This window comes from Propithecus coquereli, unplaced genomic scaffold, assembly GCF_000956105.1.
Source record: "Propithecus coquereli isolate 6110/MARCELLA unplaced genomic scaffold, Pcoq_1.0 Scaffold473, whole genome shotgun sequence".
Classification (NCBI taxonomy): Eukaryota; Metazoa; Chordata; class Mammalia; order Primates; family Indriidae; genus Propithecus; species Propithecus coquereli.
The window spans coordinates 2,087,126-2,102,439 of NW_012150541.1; the positions used below are offsets into that span (position 1 = coordinate 2,087,126).

Genomic DNA, 15,314 nt, shown 5'->3' on the forward strand with positions numbered 1-15,314 from the left:
GAAATAATGTAGCAAGAAGCAGGAATCCTCATGAAATTGAAAATGTGATGCCTGGTACCATTTCTCTATTTTTCAAAATAGAGTAGATCATTAATGTTAGTAACTTAAAGCCATGCCTTTGCATCTAACTGGCCTAAAACAGTCTTAGTCTGGGGATAAGACCATGAATAAAGAGATTGGGGTGTTTTTTTTTCTTATTACAAATGTAAACTCTTTATCAGGGTCTCTTAAGAGACATTCTGTTTATAATCACTTGTGCGTGAAAGAATGTAAAACAATTTGCCAATTTAATACAAAACCAAGATATTCAGTGATACAGAAGAATCAGAAGTGGAATATTTTTTAAGGATGAATTCCTTGAGCGTTGTGCCAAAGCATGCCGAATTCAGCCCTCCGCATTCTCAGATCAACTGCAGTCTCTTCGCCAGTGTGTGTTATTCTTGAGACTTGATTTCCTGAAACATATTTGTAAAACTTTCTACAACAGGAAACTGTAAAACCTAAACAAAGTGATTTATTAGGAATTTCATCTATTCGAAGAATAACTTGGCTCCTTGACATGCCATTCTTTTCTTAGACTGAGGGCTGGCTGTAAACGCTACCGCCAAACCTGTGAGACTTTACACGAATCTGACTTTATCCAGAGGCCTCACAGAAACCGTCTCAGGAATAATGTTTTCTCTAAAATACGGTATTGTGCTTAGTCCATTTTTTGCCGCTTATAACAGAATACCTGAAGCGGGGGGATTTATAAAGAAAAAATTTATTTTTTATAGTTGTGGAGGCTGAGAAGTACAGGGTCAAGGGGCCACGTCTGGTGAGGGCCTTCGTGCCGGCGGGGACTCTCTGCAGAGTCCCGAGACGGCACAGGGCATCACATGGCAAGCAGGCTTTATAAAACCACCGGACCCACTTCCATGATAATCCATTAATCCATTAACCCATCTATTCGTGGATTAATCCATTCTTGAGGGCTCTGCCCTTATGACCCAATCGCCTCTTACAGGCCCATGTCTCAGTGCTGCCATGTTGGAGATTAAGTAGTTTCAAGACGAGTTTTGGAGGGGACAGACATTCAAACCATGGCAGCACTGTTCCCTGGAAGCCTCCTGGAACACCCATTATCTCTCCCCTGGGTAGCACAAAGCACGATACAAATAAGGTACCTTCTTTACTCTGTGGTGTGCAGGGCTTTTCAGAAATGCCATTTGTGGGCACAATTTCTATAATTCGCATTCACTAATTTTAGTTTGTTAAAGTTAAGTAATTGTATTTTTTAATTAATTTCTAGTGTCGATCTGAGCCAAGCTCTCCAGGCACTCCACTAAATTAGGGGTGGCCTAGCAGTGCTTGCCGAGTAGAGAAGCCTCCTTCCACGACCAGGCAAAAGGTTTAGGGAGCCCCTAGCAGCAGAAGTCAGAGAATCAGAACACCTCTGTACATTTCCAAAGTCTGCCTGACAACACAAAGGGCCAGCAAGAGGAAGACGTAACTGGATTATAATCTTAATCCAATGAGTCTTCAAACCAGTTACTCCATGTGGTCAGACTTACTGTAAATCATTGTGAATTTTCCAAGTATCCTCCCCTAGCAAGCAAACAGGAGGATGCATGCTCAATAGCAACTGTTCAGGTCTTATTTAGAATGTCACAAAGCATGCTTCCTCTGATCCACTTCATGTCAGCAGCATCTCAGTTAAGGATAAAGTGGTACTTTCATTACCCACAAAGGAATGTGCTTTTTCTTCTTATGATACAGACATTTTTGCTTCATTCAGTGGAATAGAGTTTTACGAGAGATTGTAAGAAGCAGGATGGAGACCCTTGCTTTGATGTCACGTAAAGACAGGATGAATCCTACGTGTGTATATGAGGTGTACGTACATTCCTCAGCAAAAGGGACCCCAAACCGGCTTCATGAAGTAAATCCATTTTTTTCAAGCTTGAACTAAACAATGGCTATGTACTGGTCCCTTATAGGGAATTAGATTAAGTCAAATGTTGATGAAAGCTAAACATCTTTGGGGAAGAGGGGACTGGAAACAAGCCCAGGGAGATGTGAACTGTACGTCTATGCTCTTGTTTTCCTCGAGGACCATTCAGACAGCCCCCTTGGTGCGGCCGTGACCCTGGCACACGAGCTGGGCCACAATTTCGGAATGAATCACGACACGCTGGAGAGAGGCTGTAGGTGTAAGACAGCGGCCGACAGAGGAGGCTGCATCATGAACCCTTCGACCGGGCAAGTACCAACATTCCCCCCGCTCTGAGGTGGTCCGTGGCTTGAAATGTGTATTGGGAAACAGTGGAGTCAAAAGCTCCCCTGGTTTCCTGGTCAGAGCACCCATGGAAGCTTCCAAAAAGAAATTCCTTCCCAAGAGTGGACTGTGCTACGCGGGAGAGTCACTAGCAGCCAGGTTGTGACGCTGCATGGCGTGAGGCCTGACCTCTTCCCTGAGAAGTGGTGGGGACGGATGCTGTCTGGTTAGAAACCACAAATTCTCCTTCAGTCCCAGCACGTGTTCTTGATCTGACCCCCAGCTCCAGCTTCCAGGCCGTAGGAGGCAGCTGTCTGAGGGCCTTATAACCACCTGGGCAGAGCTGAGCAAGTCGTGTGCTGGGGAGCAGGTACTGCTTCCCCTGCGGTTCCCCTAGGGCACATCTGAAGCGTCCCTGCCTCTGACACCACGTCACCTTGCCAAATCTTAGAGGTTCCAGTGAAACGATTGTTCTGCTTTGGTAGATTATGATGTTCCTCCTTATTGAATGCCTTTCTGATACTCTAGGCTTGTTTCAACTAGAAAAAAGGAAGACAGTTCCATTATTGGAGCATTCAAATGAGGTGGAAGCAGATGCAACTCAGAGTGATTAGAGATTCAGATGTGTTCTTATGTCTCTAAAGGGCCTGTCCCAAACGAGAATGCTGGGCTCGCAGAAGAAGATTCTTGTTAGTAAGGGAAACGTACACTGGGTGCGATGCCGTCTCCATGTGTGATCCCTCGAAACCCTGTAAACAGTTACCTTCATTCCAGCCCAAGTCTGCTGTCTGGGTTTGCTGGAAGGAGACATTGGGACAGGAAGTGACTGCTTTGAGTAGAAAGGACTGGCCTCTGTGAAGACTTGCTGGCACGGGGTCGGCACAGGGGTCACCTGCTAAAGAGGTTTAAAAGGTCCCAGAAGGAGGAGGAATTGTTGAGGAATGTGGTTATGCCTTCTCAAGCCACGATCTCGTGGGCCTCCATGAGATGGTTTGTAGGGCGTTGAGTTGCCCCTCAAACAAAGACTGGGCAGAACCACAACTCACATCAGGGTGTTGTCCCTTCACCTGAGCCATTGTGAGCATCCTCTTACAGCAGGTGACTTCTCGTTCGCGTGCATCCCCACCACCAGTGCAAAGCCTTCGGGCATGTGTTTTGCTCATGGTTCTGTCTTAAGCATGATTCAAAGGAGTCGCCAAAACTTTATCAAGAAAGTCACTCTGTGAGTGTGTAATGACAGAAACCAAGGACCTGAGCCCACAGTGAAATGTCTCAGACCAACACCAACGAGAAGTAAAACGTTGCAAAACTCAAGACACTATTAATAACAAGTGGAGCTCTCCAAAAGGGAGGTGGCCACCCGGGAGGGTCCTGTGCTCTTTGTCACCAAAGCCGTCCAAGCAGAGGCAGAAAACCTGTTTGCTGGACATTTGGAGCAAGGAGGTTGGGCCGCGGGCCTGTGGGGGCCCTCTGTTTCTGACATTTCACAAGCCCAGATCCCAGTAACACTGGGCAGCTGCTGTGTGTGACTCTCAGAGAATGAGGCTGGCAGGGAGGGAGTCATGCAATGGAGTGGTCCTCGTGTGTTCTCACTCTTGAACTCGTGAAATAAAGAATTCACTCTGTGCCTAATTTCCTTATCAAATGGGCACAAATGCATTAGCCCATACGCCTCCAGAAATCGTTCCCCGTGAGTAACAAGATCATGCTATTAATTAGTATCATTAATGTTTTTGAATTACTGATAAACAACTGGAAGAGAGGGAAATCTAAGCTGGGAACACAGGACTGCGATTAAAGAGATGTTGTGGTCCCAGTTCTGACACCAGCTGTTTTTAGTGACACAGGCAGATTAGTAACCCCTCTGGCCCTGAGGCCAGAAAATGAGTGTCAGTCGTTACCCATCCACCCAATCCTCCTTCCTTCCTTTTTTCCATCCATCTATCCACCCACTTATTTGTTCACATATTACTCAAATATTTTTGACCCCTGTGCTTGTGAAGAATGCATAGATGAGGAAGACCCTTCAGCTCTAAAAATCACATCATTCTGAAGGCCCAGTGGCAGGGCGCGTTTTCTGGTACCCTGCACAGCTTTACGTACAGCTTTTTGAACTGGAAAGTCTCCGTGGCAGAGCTGCAGAGTGAAGCCAAATTACCCCGCAGATGTTCAAGCACCATAGGTAGAAATGGTGGTGTTAAGAGCTCAGCAAATCATTTAAAAGGCTTTTTTTTCTTACCAGGGGTTTGCTAATAGCCTTTATTTGATTTATACCGTATTAGCAATTTCTGGGTTTTCTCTTTTGCTGAGCTTGTGCTTTTGTGTAAATCTTTTGTATTTGGTTCTCATTTATGGTCCCACATTCCTGTCCAGAGAGTGGTGTTTTTAATTTTCGTGGATGGAAAGCAACTTCCTAAGCAAGCGGGTGAATTAATCACAGAAGCCCACAGTGAGGGGGAGGTCACGCGGCCCAGCCAGGCCTCCCTCATCCATCAGCCATTGTGGAATTTCCCAGGCTGCTCCGGTGTTATCTCCAAGTGCTGGTTCTCTTACCTCTTGGCGTCCCCGGGAGAGTGGGAGCCTGGATTAAATGAGATCACGTGTCTCTCGTAAATTGTAAATCACTCCACAAACGTAGGGTGGTATTGTTAGTGTGTAGCTCACAGGGATGGCGGAACTATCAAAAAGCTACAGGCCTTTCTCAGAATCGCTTCTCCCAGTTGCTGGAAAGGACCTCGAGCACCTGCCACGGCCACTCAGCAACACGTCCACAGTTTCTGCGTGAACAGCTCGTTTTTAACAGGCCCACGTCCAAACACCGACCCTCCTCTGACCTCTTCCCCCCCACCAATGCAGGCATGGGTGGAAAATGACAAAAATATTAGTCAATTTAAATCTTAGCCCCAAAGGTGACTCAGAAGGAGATGATTCAGTAACTGCTTTAATAATACTAAAGTGTCAGAATCAAAAAGAACCAAGTATTGTGGATGGTTTAAAGGGGGAAAGTATATCCGTTAACATACCTTGTTTATTTTTTATGAAAGCATTCCAGAATCCTAACTCTGAGAACATTAACCACCCGCCTTCACTGACAAATTGAACCCAAGGCCCACAGATTCTAGGATAGAGTAGAATCCTATTTCAACTTGGGTGTCGTGACTTCAGTTGCATTTTGCAGGAATGGTCGGAGGGGGTTTCCTTGCGGGTTGTCTCATTAATTAGTGCAAGTCTTTGCGCGTGAGAGAAGGTATGTTTTATGTCTTTGGGTAGTTCACATTTAAGACCTGTCTTGGAAATGGCTTTGGCAAAAGCAGTATCTGGGGATTCGTGTGGGAGTTGAACTCAGTTGAGTCTGTCCATTAATGAACTTCTTGGAGCCCTCGGTCTTACGGGGTTGAGGGCTAAATAGGCTGCCTTCATAGGAGAAGGGAAAATGTGAATGATTTGAACACTTGTAGCAAAGAATATTTAGCATAATAGTAAATGTCACTTCCTAGAGTAAAAAAAAAAGGCAGTATTAGCATTCAAAAAATTGTTCTCACAGGTTCTTCTATTTTTTGCAGAAAGTTCCAGTTAAATGAGAGTGGCAGTAACAGGGACATGTCATCAGGGCAGTCAGCTGAATCTGCAACACATTAATTGAGCTCCTGCCATGTATCACGCACTTCGATGGGTGCTGGGGACACAACCATGAGCAGGACAGACACCTTTCTTGCCCTCATGGAACTTGTGTTCTAGGGGGGGAGAAGAGAGTGGAAAAAGAGCAAATAAAATATTAGGGTTTGGAAGGAGTGCTATGAAGGAAGCAGAGGGAGGAAAGGAAAAAGGGAACCGTGGGCCGGGGGGACCAAGGGGAAATGGTGGTTGGAGGAAGACCAAGGGGAAGAAGGGGGAAGAGCGCCTGCGGGGTGTGGAAGGAGGGGGGCTCGGTGAAGGGCAGTGAGCACACTGAGCTGAGGGGAGAGTGCGGCTGCCAGGAGCTCGGGGCTGGGCTGGGCTGGGGTCTGGAGGGACGGGGACGTGGTGTAGATGGGGCCGGATCGAAATGAAGAGGTGCCAGGGCAAGCGAAGCCCAGTCGGCCAGAGCAGGAAGGTGGATTTTGATCCCTAGAGCACAGGATGTCATTGAAGGTTTTCAGGCAAGACAGTAATATGATCTGATTTCTCTTTTTTCTTTTTAAGGGTATCATGCAGCATCTGAGCTACTGTAGTTTGCCAAATTAAGGGCTTACTATCTGTAAAATAAAAAAAGGGGGGGCTTCCTGTAAAAGAAAAGAGCATGTAAGTTGTAGTTTTAGTTTAGCGTGATTAATAGGTATCTGGCAACCGTGAGGCTGAAGGTCCGTCATTAGCACGCCAGGTGGTTTGTCACTCCACACTCCCCTCTCCAGCCTCGTACACTTGATGTAAAGGCTTCCTTTTTGTTTAAAATTTTTCACTTTTCTTTTCCTACAGTAAGCATCCTTTAAGGACTCTGTCAGGGCGCCACCAAAGAGCATTTTCACATTTTCTTGGGGTGCCTCTAGAAAGAATTGCTGCCAATAGTTTTCATTCTGATGCTGAGATAAGGAGTTGAGACCCGTTTTGGCTTTGTTTGGTCCATACTGGCCAACAGCTCCTGGCAAAGAACACGTTCCCCATCCGCCACTCGGGAGTGGAGAACAGCCTGTTGAGTGCCAAGGATGATGTAGGATGAGAGGAGAAGCAAGTGAGGGTTTCCTCCTGCTCTCCAGGGTGTGAATAATTCGCATTAAACTCAGGTCCGAACTTCAGGAATAACATCTACACCTAGATCAAATAACCATGTTTAAGGAGAGAGCATGGCCATCTTGCTTCCCTAAAAGTTTGTATAGTGGCCTCATTCAATTCCATTTAATTTGATTTGGGAAACATTCATCGAATTGCCAATGCTGCTCAGCTGTCTGGATGCAGAACACATCTGGATGAGCCACAAGGTCTGGGTGGCCTCCACCCAAGTTCAACCTGCTCTAATGACAGCTGAAAAGATAAGGGCCCTGCCCTTGACTCGGGACGAGCCCACTGCAGGAAACAGGGTTAATAGACAAACCGTCCAGAGTAAAACCACTCACTTACTCAACCAGTATTTACAATGTTCCCACCATGAGCAAGACCCCGGGGAGCCAGGGTGGGGGCATAGAAACGTCATGAAGGATCCTTGACCTAAAGGATCTCACACAGTAGTGGGGATGACAGGCAAGTGAACCGGTGACTACAGACTGCACAGGACTCTGATAAGGGGTGCTTTGGGGTGGGGTTGCTTTGGGATAGGGGTGCTTTGAGATGGGGTGCTTTGGGATGGGGTGCTTTGGGATGGGGTGCTTTGAGATGGGGGTGCTTTGGGATGGGGTGCTTTGAGATGGGGTGCTTTTGGGATGGGGGTGCTTTGGGATGGGGTGCTTTGAGATGAGGTGCTTTGGGATGGGGGTGCTTTGGGATGGGGTGCTTTGGGATGGGGTGCTTTGAGGTGGGGTTGCTTTGGGATGGGGTGCTTTGCGATGGGGGTGCTTTGGGGTGGGGTGCTTTGGGGTAGGGTGCTTTGAGGTGGGGTTGCTTTGGGATAGGGGTGCTTTGAGATGGGGTGCTTTGAGATGGGGTGCTTTGGGATAGGGGTGCTTTGGGATGGGGTGCTTTGGGTGTCACAGGTCTCACCACAGGGCACCTCATCTAATCCGCTGGCACAATCCTGGGTGTCACCGCATCTCACCTGTACGTTTTTCAGTGGGTGCCTCTAAATGAGAAATTTTTTAACGTCGCCACAATACCATTTCACATCTTTTAAAAAGTGGCCACTAATTCATCCTGCACAGGGAGCGAAGGTCGGAAGGGGTGCTGGGCAGAGAAGGCATCCTGGGGCAAAGTCCGCCGGAACTGGTCTCGGGAGGATTGGGTTGGGCAGAGCTCCCTGAACATCCCGGGCTCCGGCTGCGGTGAAACCGCATTTCTTTCTGGGGAAGCCTGGGTCTGAAAATGTGTCTCAAGGGAGTAAAACGAACTGCACTTCTCAGTGAAAAAGCCCCAGAGCTTCGGATGCGGTGGGCGTTGGTAAAAGTGCCGCGTAGCCGGAAAGTCCACACTCTAGAACCCGCCGTGGTGAAAATCGGTGCACACGACACACATCAGTGGGATTCCCCCCGCGTCGAACTTTGGGGAGCTGCTCAAGTTCATTAAATACATTCGTCACAAAAACATTTGTATTTTACCACGATGGGATTGGAGGAAGTTATTTCCCATCTCAGCTCTTCATTTGAGGATGACATTTTTTTCTCAATGAGAAGTTTAAGAAAATCTTTATTTCCTTCCTCAAAGCGTTGGCGAGGGTGGGAGTGGAGGATGGCAGTCTTTACCCCCAGAGAGAGGGGGAAAAACAAAGGAGCAGCCACATGCTAGTAAAATGAAAACACTGCTAGTCAGAGTCAGTCGAACTACCCAGCCAGAGTAACTTAGCCGCGCCTGGCATTATAAGGGAGGATGAACTGGCAAGAGGGAATCTTGCAAGAGGTTCAAAAGGGCCCATCAGTGTGGAGCCTGTTCTTGTTTCCTCTCCACGCAGTTAGGTGTGTTGCTCACTGGAAAGTGAAGGAATTTGGTTGAAATTACTGCAGAGTTAGAATACTAACAAGCCACTGCCCAAGGGCTTGGCAGACTTGTCCTCGTCTCTCGGGCTGGATACAAAACAGAGGTCAAGCTATGGAGGCCGGTTCTGCACGGCCACTGGGCCGTGAGTGTCCAGTTCAGGGCAAACGAGCACAGGCCAGCTCAACATTGATCCTGGAGGACCACGTCCCTCATGTCCTAAGCAAGCGGGTGAATTCATCACAAAAGCCTACAGTGAAGGGAGGTCACGCGGCCCAGTCAGCCCTCCGTCATCCACCGGCCATTGTGGAATTTTAGCAAAGTGGGCATGATTGTACCCATTTTAAAGACAAGGGGACTGGAGCTCAGAACATTGAACAAGCTGCGTGAATTTTTCAAAATGACCCAAGCAGAAGCCCCAGGTTGTAAAGCCCAGTCACTTCCCTTGTGCTTGCCATGGCCACATTTGGGCTTCGTGGGAGGACGAAAGCCTTCTCAGTACAGAGCAGCGTCCCAGGGCAACTTCTAGGAGGCAAAAGGCAGCCCCGTTTTTAAGCCATTTAGTTCTGCAAACCTTCAATTTATGTTCCAACAGCAGAGAATTATTTCCTGTCATTGGTTCATTAACCCAGCATTTTATTTGTGGTAGAACATGTGTGAAAACATTACAGCTGAATTCCTGCCAACCCTCCCACCCCCCTCCCACACACACATACCCCCGTGGCTTCCTCCTCTCCCAGGCAAAGAGCTGCAGTGAGGGCGGGGCAATCTCTGGGCTTCTCTGCAACCGACAACTTCCAGCAGGACTCACTTTACGCTCCACAAGGTCAGGCGTTTTCGTTTTGTTCATTGTTGAATCCCCAGCACCTAGGACAGTGCCTGGCACCTAGTAGAACTTAATAAATACTTCTTGACTAAAAGGATGCAGGATGGGTGGATGGATGATAGATGGGGCAGGGGAGGAGTGGGTAGTGGGTGGGCAGAATGATGGCTGGCTGGATACGGTCGGGTAGGTAGATGGAGGGATGGAGATTTCAGCACGATCAGATGAGTTGCAGAGTGAGGTTTCCACCTTTTGCGTAATGGCTGAACCTCTGAGGAAAAAATTCTGAGGCCATTGTCTTTTATAATCTAGCATTTGCAGTATCGCCATTTTCATTTTTCATATATTCCACATCATTCCACAGTGGATTTACAATAGATTGTAAAAAGAGAAACAATACAATAAATAGAAAAAAATGAAATGAGAGCTGAGAAAACTCAGATGAACAGGAGGCAGAGTCCATCACTTTTCTGTGCATACTCCATGGAGATCGGGGTGATGGGAACAATTTGCTTTCAAAAAGTAGACTCCTTCCAGCAGGGGCTTCTCCTGAAAGTCTTTGCTTAATTTAGCTAACGTGGGAGGAAGGCGATCAAAAATGTAAAATCTAAAAGTAGTTATGAGAATAAGAGCCCACAGACCTGGGAGGCCCCGATCCAGTTCACAAAGAACTTCGGCATCTCTTTTCTCGTTTGCCCGTCACAGCCCTAAGGAAGAAGCAGATACAATCACCTCCATTTTACAGATGAGAAAACTGAGGTCCAGGAGGCCAGAGTCCCCACAGTGGTCAGGGCCAGATGCTCCTGGCCCCTGGTTCATTCCTTTGTCTTTCCCTGGTGCCTGTGAGCCTTCGGTTCCCGAGTGTTGGGGGTCAGAGAGAGACAGCCTTTCTCACTCTGGAGTTCCATGTAGCCCTGGTGACAGCCCCGGTGTCAGCTGCTCAGTGAGGCAAGTACAGAGCACGTGCAGACTTTAGCCCTCATGGCATGGCTTGGAGGAACCTACCATGACCACTTTTCCTATCATTTGATTAGAAGCATCTGCCCTGTTACAGACTTGCTGAGTCTGCAGAAACAGCCAGCGGGATCTGAGTGTCCGTCTGTCTGCTGGGGCAGGAGGAAAGGGTGGCGTTATCTCAGACATGTGGTATGCCGCTGATTCACCACTGGATCTGTCGGTGTCTGCGAGAGCCCGGCCCAGACAAGCCCCACACAGAGCCAGAGGCCTTTTCTTGCAAAGAAGCTGAGAGGTCCATCTAATACACCACCTCTGACAGACGGAGGTCCCTTCCATGTGGGCACTTTGACCCCTGCCCGTGAGCTCTTGGCCTTTCATAACTTGGTTCAGGAGGAAACAGCCATCAGCACCAAAGCGAAAAGTCCACTTTCTGGTAACATCCAGGGGCCTCCTGTGCACGTCTCAACTAACCAGAACTCAGTCAGTATCTTTCTTTATTAAAAATTCTGGGAAATTATATTTGCACTTTAACTGGTTTCCTGGGAGGAGGAGCAGAGATCAAAGTTCACAAGTTAAGGCCATGAATTACAGTGTGCTGAGGATGCCTCCGTTCAGGTGTTTGCTATTAACAACTGAACTGTCCTACTAAGGACATTTTCCATCAATCTCTCCAGCCTGCTGGTTTCCTTAGTTTTCAGTGATCCCTCTGGTAGGCCCACTGGGTCAGCGTCCAGTTACAATGCAGTCACTGTGAGGATGAATTTTCCCACTCAGCCCTACCTGGTGCCCGTCTATCATTGGAGCCGCCGTTCTCGGTACTGAGCCCCTGCGCGCCCGTGGCCGGGCAGAGCCTGTGGACTCCGGTCCACACGCCTCCCCCTTCAGGCTGCGAGGAGTCGCTCAGGCTTCTCAGTGGGGTGACCGTTTCCCCTGCCCGCAGCGCGCTGGGGCCTGAATGGGCACACAGCCTTCCCCAGGTGTGTGCAGCCTGAAGCGCAAGGTTCCCAGGAACTCAGGCATGTCGGATAAATCCCCAAACCTGGCCTTTGTTTTCCGTGACAGCAAAGATCTTCAGGGAAGTGCTTCGAGGAGCAGCTGGAATGAAGTGCAGGCCCTGCTGGTGGCTTTCATTGATGTCTGACTCCAGGGGGCCCCGAGGCACCTGGACAGCCGCCACTGTCCACTGATGCCACTGCTCCTGGCACAGCCATTGGTGCCAGGTCGTGCCTGAGGCTGCCCGGAGGCCCTGCGGTTGAGTGGGAGGAACACAAGCCTTCCTACCTCAGAGGGCTGTGCTTTCGGTCCCAACTCTGGGATGGGGCGATCCTGGCAAGGTACTCAACCTCTCAGAGCCTCGGTGTCCTCAGCTCTAAATAGGAACGATGTTATTTGACTCACAAGAGTGTTGGAGAGATGCCCAGCAAGCTCCTGGTCCACAGCAGGGGTTCCCTAAAGGCTTGGTAACTGCTGCTAGTGTGTGTGCTCGTTGTCCCTTCCCCGTGAGGCAAGAGGGCATGAAAAGCCCCCGAAATGGGAGGCCCTCCTCGCGCCGCACTGCAGCCCCTCTGCCACTGAGGATGCGAACGCCACTGCCCCAGCCCAGCAGATACCCTGTTATACTTGGTTGCACCTAAATTCTGTGTGTAGTGATTGAAAATTCTTATTACTGGGCGTAACTATGAAAATATCTAAAGATTTTTCTGGAGGTGGCCCTATGAATGTTTGGTTTGAAACTTGTCTGAGCAAAGTCCGTCCCACCTGCGACCCGTTTCCCCCCGTAAGAAGACCTCGCCCTCATCTCACCTGGGAAGAGAAGATGGGATGAACGTTGGGCTTATGCCCCTCCAAGGACTAGGAATGAGTAGAACTGGCTGAAAACTGTGAATTATTGAGTTGTTTTTTGAAAAAGCTCATTGAGCTTTGGAATGAATGATAAAAATTAAGAGTCATTAGATCGTCTTCTCCAGAGAATGGGGCCCAAGATGGGTGGCCACGCCCCACTCTGAGCTTGGTGCATGGCCTTGGCCATGGAGGAAAAGGACAGAAGGATTTGTGGGGTGTGCTCGTGTGACAGGAGTGCTGGGAAAAACATCCGGAAAAGGCTTCTGGGAACTGAAAACCAGCACAGCCACCTGGCGAGTAACATGCATCTAAACAGCGCTTATGTTGGTTGGTTGGTGGGTTGGTTGATCATTTATGCTCCTAAACCCGTGTTCTCACTGAGCTGGGGAACACCTGGCCCTTCTGGAACGGAGCAGGGCCTTTTGTTGCTTTAACACCAGGTGTGCATCAAACCGAGGGACAGTGTTGAACCGCTTAATCGTGCCTTCCCATCCTGAGTCATTCTGCTCGCAAGTTTACTCCTACTTGTGGTTTTACAGTTTAAAGATTGCTACATTTTGGCTACAATTATAGTAAATCTTACACCGTATCAAAAATGTTTCTAAGCACTAAAATGTGCTAGACACTGGCGAACAGCAATTCGAAATAGCCAAAGCGGCAACTCGAAATGAGAAAAAGAAACATCTTTTTCATGTCAACACTGGCAGCTGGCGTCTCACGGTGCTTGAATGTTAACCAAAGACGCTCACATTCTGGTCTGAAGCTCATCTATCCTGCTCAGCGTGTGCAGGAGTTGTGGTCATCTCCATTTTATAGGTGTGCAAACCGAGGCTTAATGAAGTACCGAGACACGGGGTGTTCAGACACGGGGTGTTCAGACACGGGCTTCCAAGATCGCGTCTCCACTGCGCCACGCGCCCGGGTAGAGAAGCACCTCCCTGGCCTATTGAATCTGTGGCTTCTGCTGTCAGGAAAAAATCAAACTCCATTTCCATCTGCAGAAAGTAACCAGTGGGAGCAGAACGCCAGCAACATATTTTCCAAAACCGGTTAGCCCTTTACCATCTAATCATTTATCAGCTGTGGATGATGTGAGGGGGTTTTTTTCCTATCGATTTAAACGGAGAAATCTGGACGGCTTCCCATCCCCGGTTTCCTGCAACACTGGCTTTTCCCGTTATATGGTTGCGGCGGCTCCGAGCTGTTCTCAGCAGCTGCCCGGACTGTTCCATGCTTCTTCCTCGGTCACTTGAGTTCCTTCCCCGCAGTCAGCGCCCAGACGGATGTCAGCCCCGGAGCTCAGAGCTGGGCAGCCTAGACTCGGCACACGGTTATTAATGAGGCAGCAGTCACAGGAGACAGCGGGGACTGTGACCTGCAGCCCCTCTGAACCCAGCCTGATTGCAGCTACTTTCCTTGGATGCCTAATTTCCAAAAAGAAAAGCAGTTGTCTCCGAATGACTCCCAGAGAGCTCCCGCGAGGCAGATAACGCGCGACTTCTGCTGTCAGGGCTGATAAATCGGTTTAGTGTGGTTCACCCCAAGAACATAACGGTGAGACACACAATGGGCTCCTACAAGAAAAGAATTTTCTGACTGCAGATTTGTCAAAGTAAAAGTAACCCCTAATAATGTTTTACTTGGCAGCTTTGTGACAGCTAAAGTATGAAGCCATGACTGCATTTACGGTGGGAAGCTGTAAGTGGCATTCCTCTTCTTAAAAGTGGTGTTTTATCCCCCAAATCACCAGCTGCCTATTTCATCCTCTTTTTATTTCTAACCTTGCATCAAGCGAGGGAAACTTGCCCTGAGTGTCCCTGGTAGTTAAATATTAGAGAAAAAAGGCAAACGTGTCTAACAGAAGAGGTCACATCCAAGCAGGGGCCATGGCCAGCCTGCCGGGGCATCCGCCATGAATCCTCTGCCCCTGAGCTGAAAGCAGCACTTTTTTCTGGGCTCCAGGTGTGATCATTTTAACACTCGCTTGTGCCAAGGGCAAGTATCCTGCTAAAGGACTTCCTTCCCGAACCAGTCTCCAATTTTATTGCCTTGCCCTAGTCTCCCGTTGCTGTACGTCAGTTCAATTAGCTGCTGTCCTGGCATATTTGGGATAATTTATTACACATATTAAAAAGCACATGATGATGAACTTGCCAAAAGCTGAGGAAGAAACTGAGGCTCATCTTTTTAACTGCGGACCGTGGGCCGTGCGACATCTTTGATGGCACAAAGGACTACATGGCCCCATTCGATGTTCTTTTCAGGGATGCTCCGGGGAATAAAGCTGTTAAATAAGAAAGAAAAAATGTGAGCAAGGGGGAGGCAGAATTGCCATGCCCTGGATTTTGAAGCTAGTGGAAGGGACACATCGCTCCGTTCACAACCAGGGCCTTCCCTGCACCGTACTTAGCAGGCAGTACGAGGATTTGTCAATTTACTGTAACGCTTAGGTATTTGAAAGTTCATTCCTGATTTGAATTTGGCTTTATGAGACAGATACTCATGGGATTTTTAGCACAGGACTAAAATCAGGCTGTGCAGTCGATGCTGTACTTTGGGCTTTTCTTAGAAAATGAAACCACAGTGTAGAACAGAACTGTTCCTAAGTAAAGTGCATGAAAGGTTGCCATGATGAGTCTAGATTGCATTTCTTACCATTACGACAGAAATAGGCGTGGATTTGTGCCTATGTTATTGTTACAACAACATTTGAATTTTAAATCTAGGCGAGTTGGCCGGGCACGCTGGCTCACGCCTGTAATCCTAGCACTCTGGGAGGCCGAGGCGGGCAGATTGTTTGAGCTCAGGAGTTCGAGACCAGCCTGAGCAAGAGCGAGACCC

The 15,314-nt window shown here is 48.5% G+C and overlaps 1 protein-coding gene across 1 annotated transcript in view; it reads left to right on the forward strand.

The window, feature by feature from the left end:
- Window positions 1–15,314, forward strand: part of ADAM12 (ADAM metallopeptidase domain 12) — a 307,846-nt gene that overhangs the window by 247,761 nt on the left and 44,771 nt on the right. Inside the window, exon 11 of the mRNA XM_012655353.1 lies at window positions 2,093–2,241. Coding sequence (XP_012510807.1) covers window positions 2,093–2,241 — 149 coding nt within the window. The remainder of the gene's footprint in view (window positions 1–2,092; window positions 2,242–15,314) is intronic.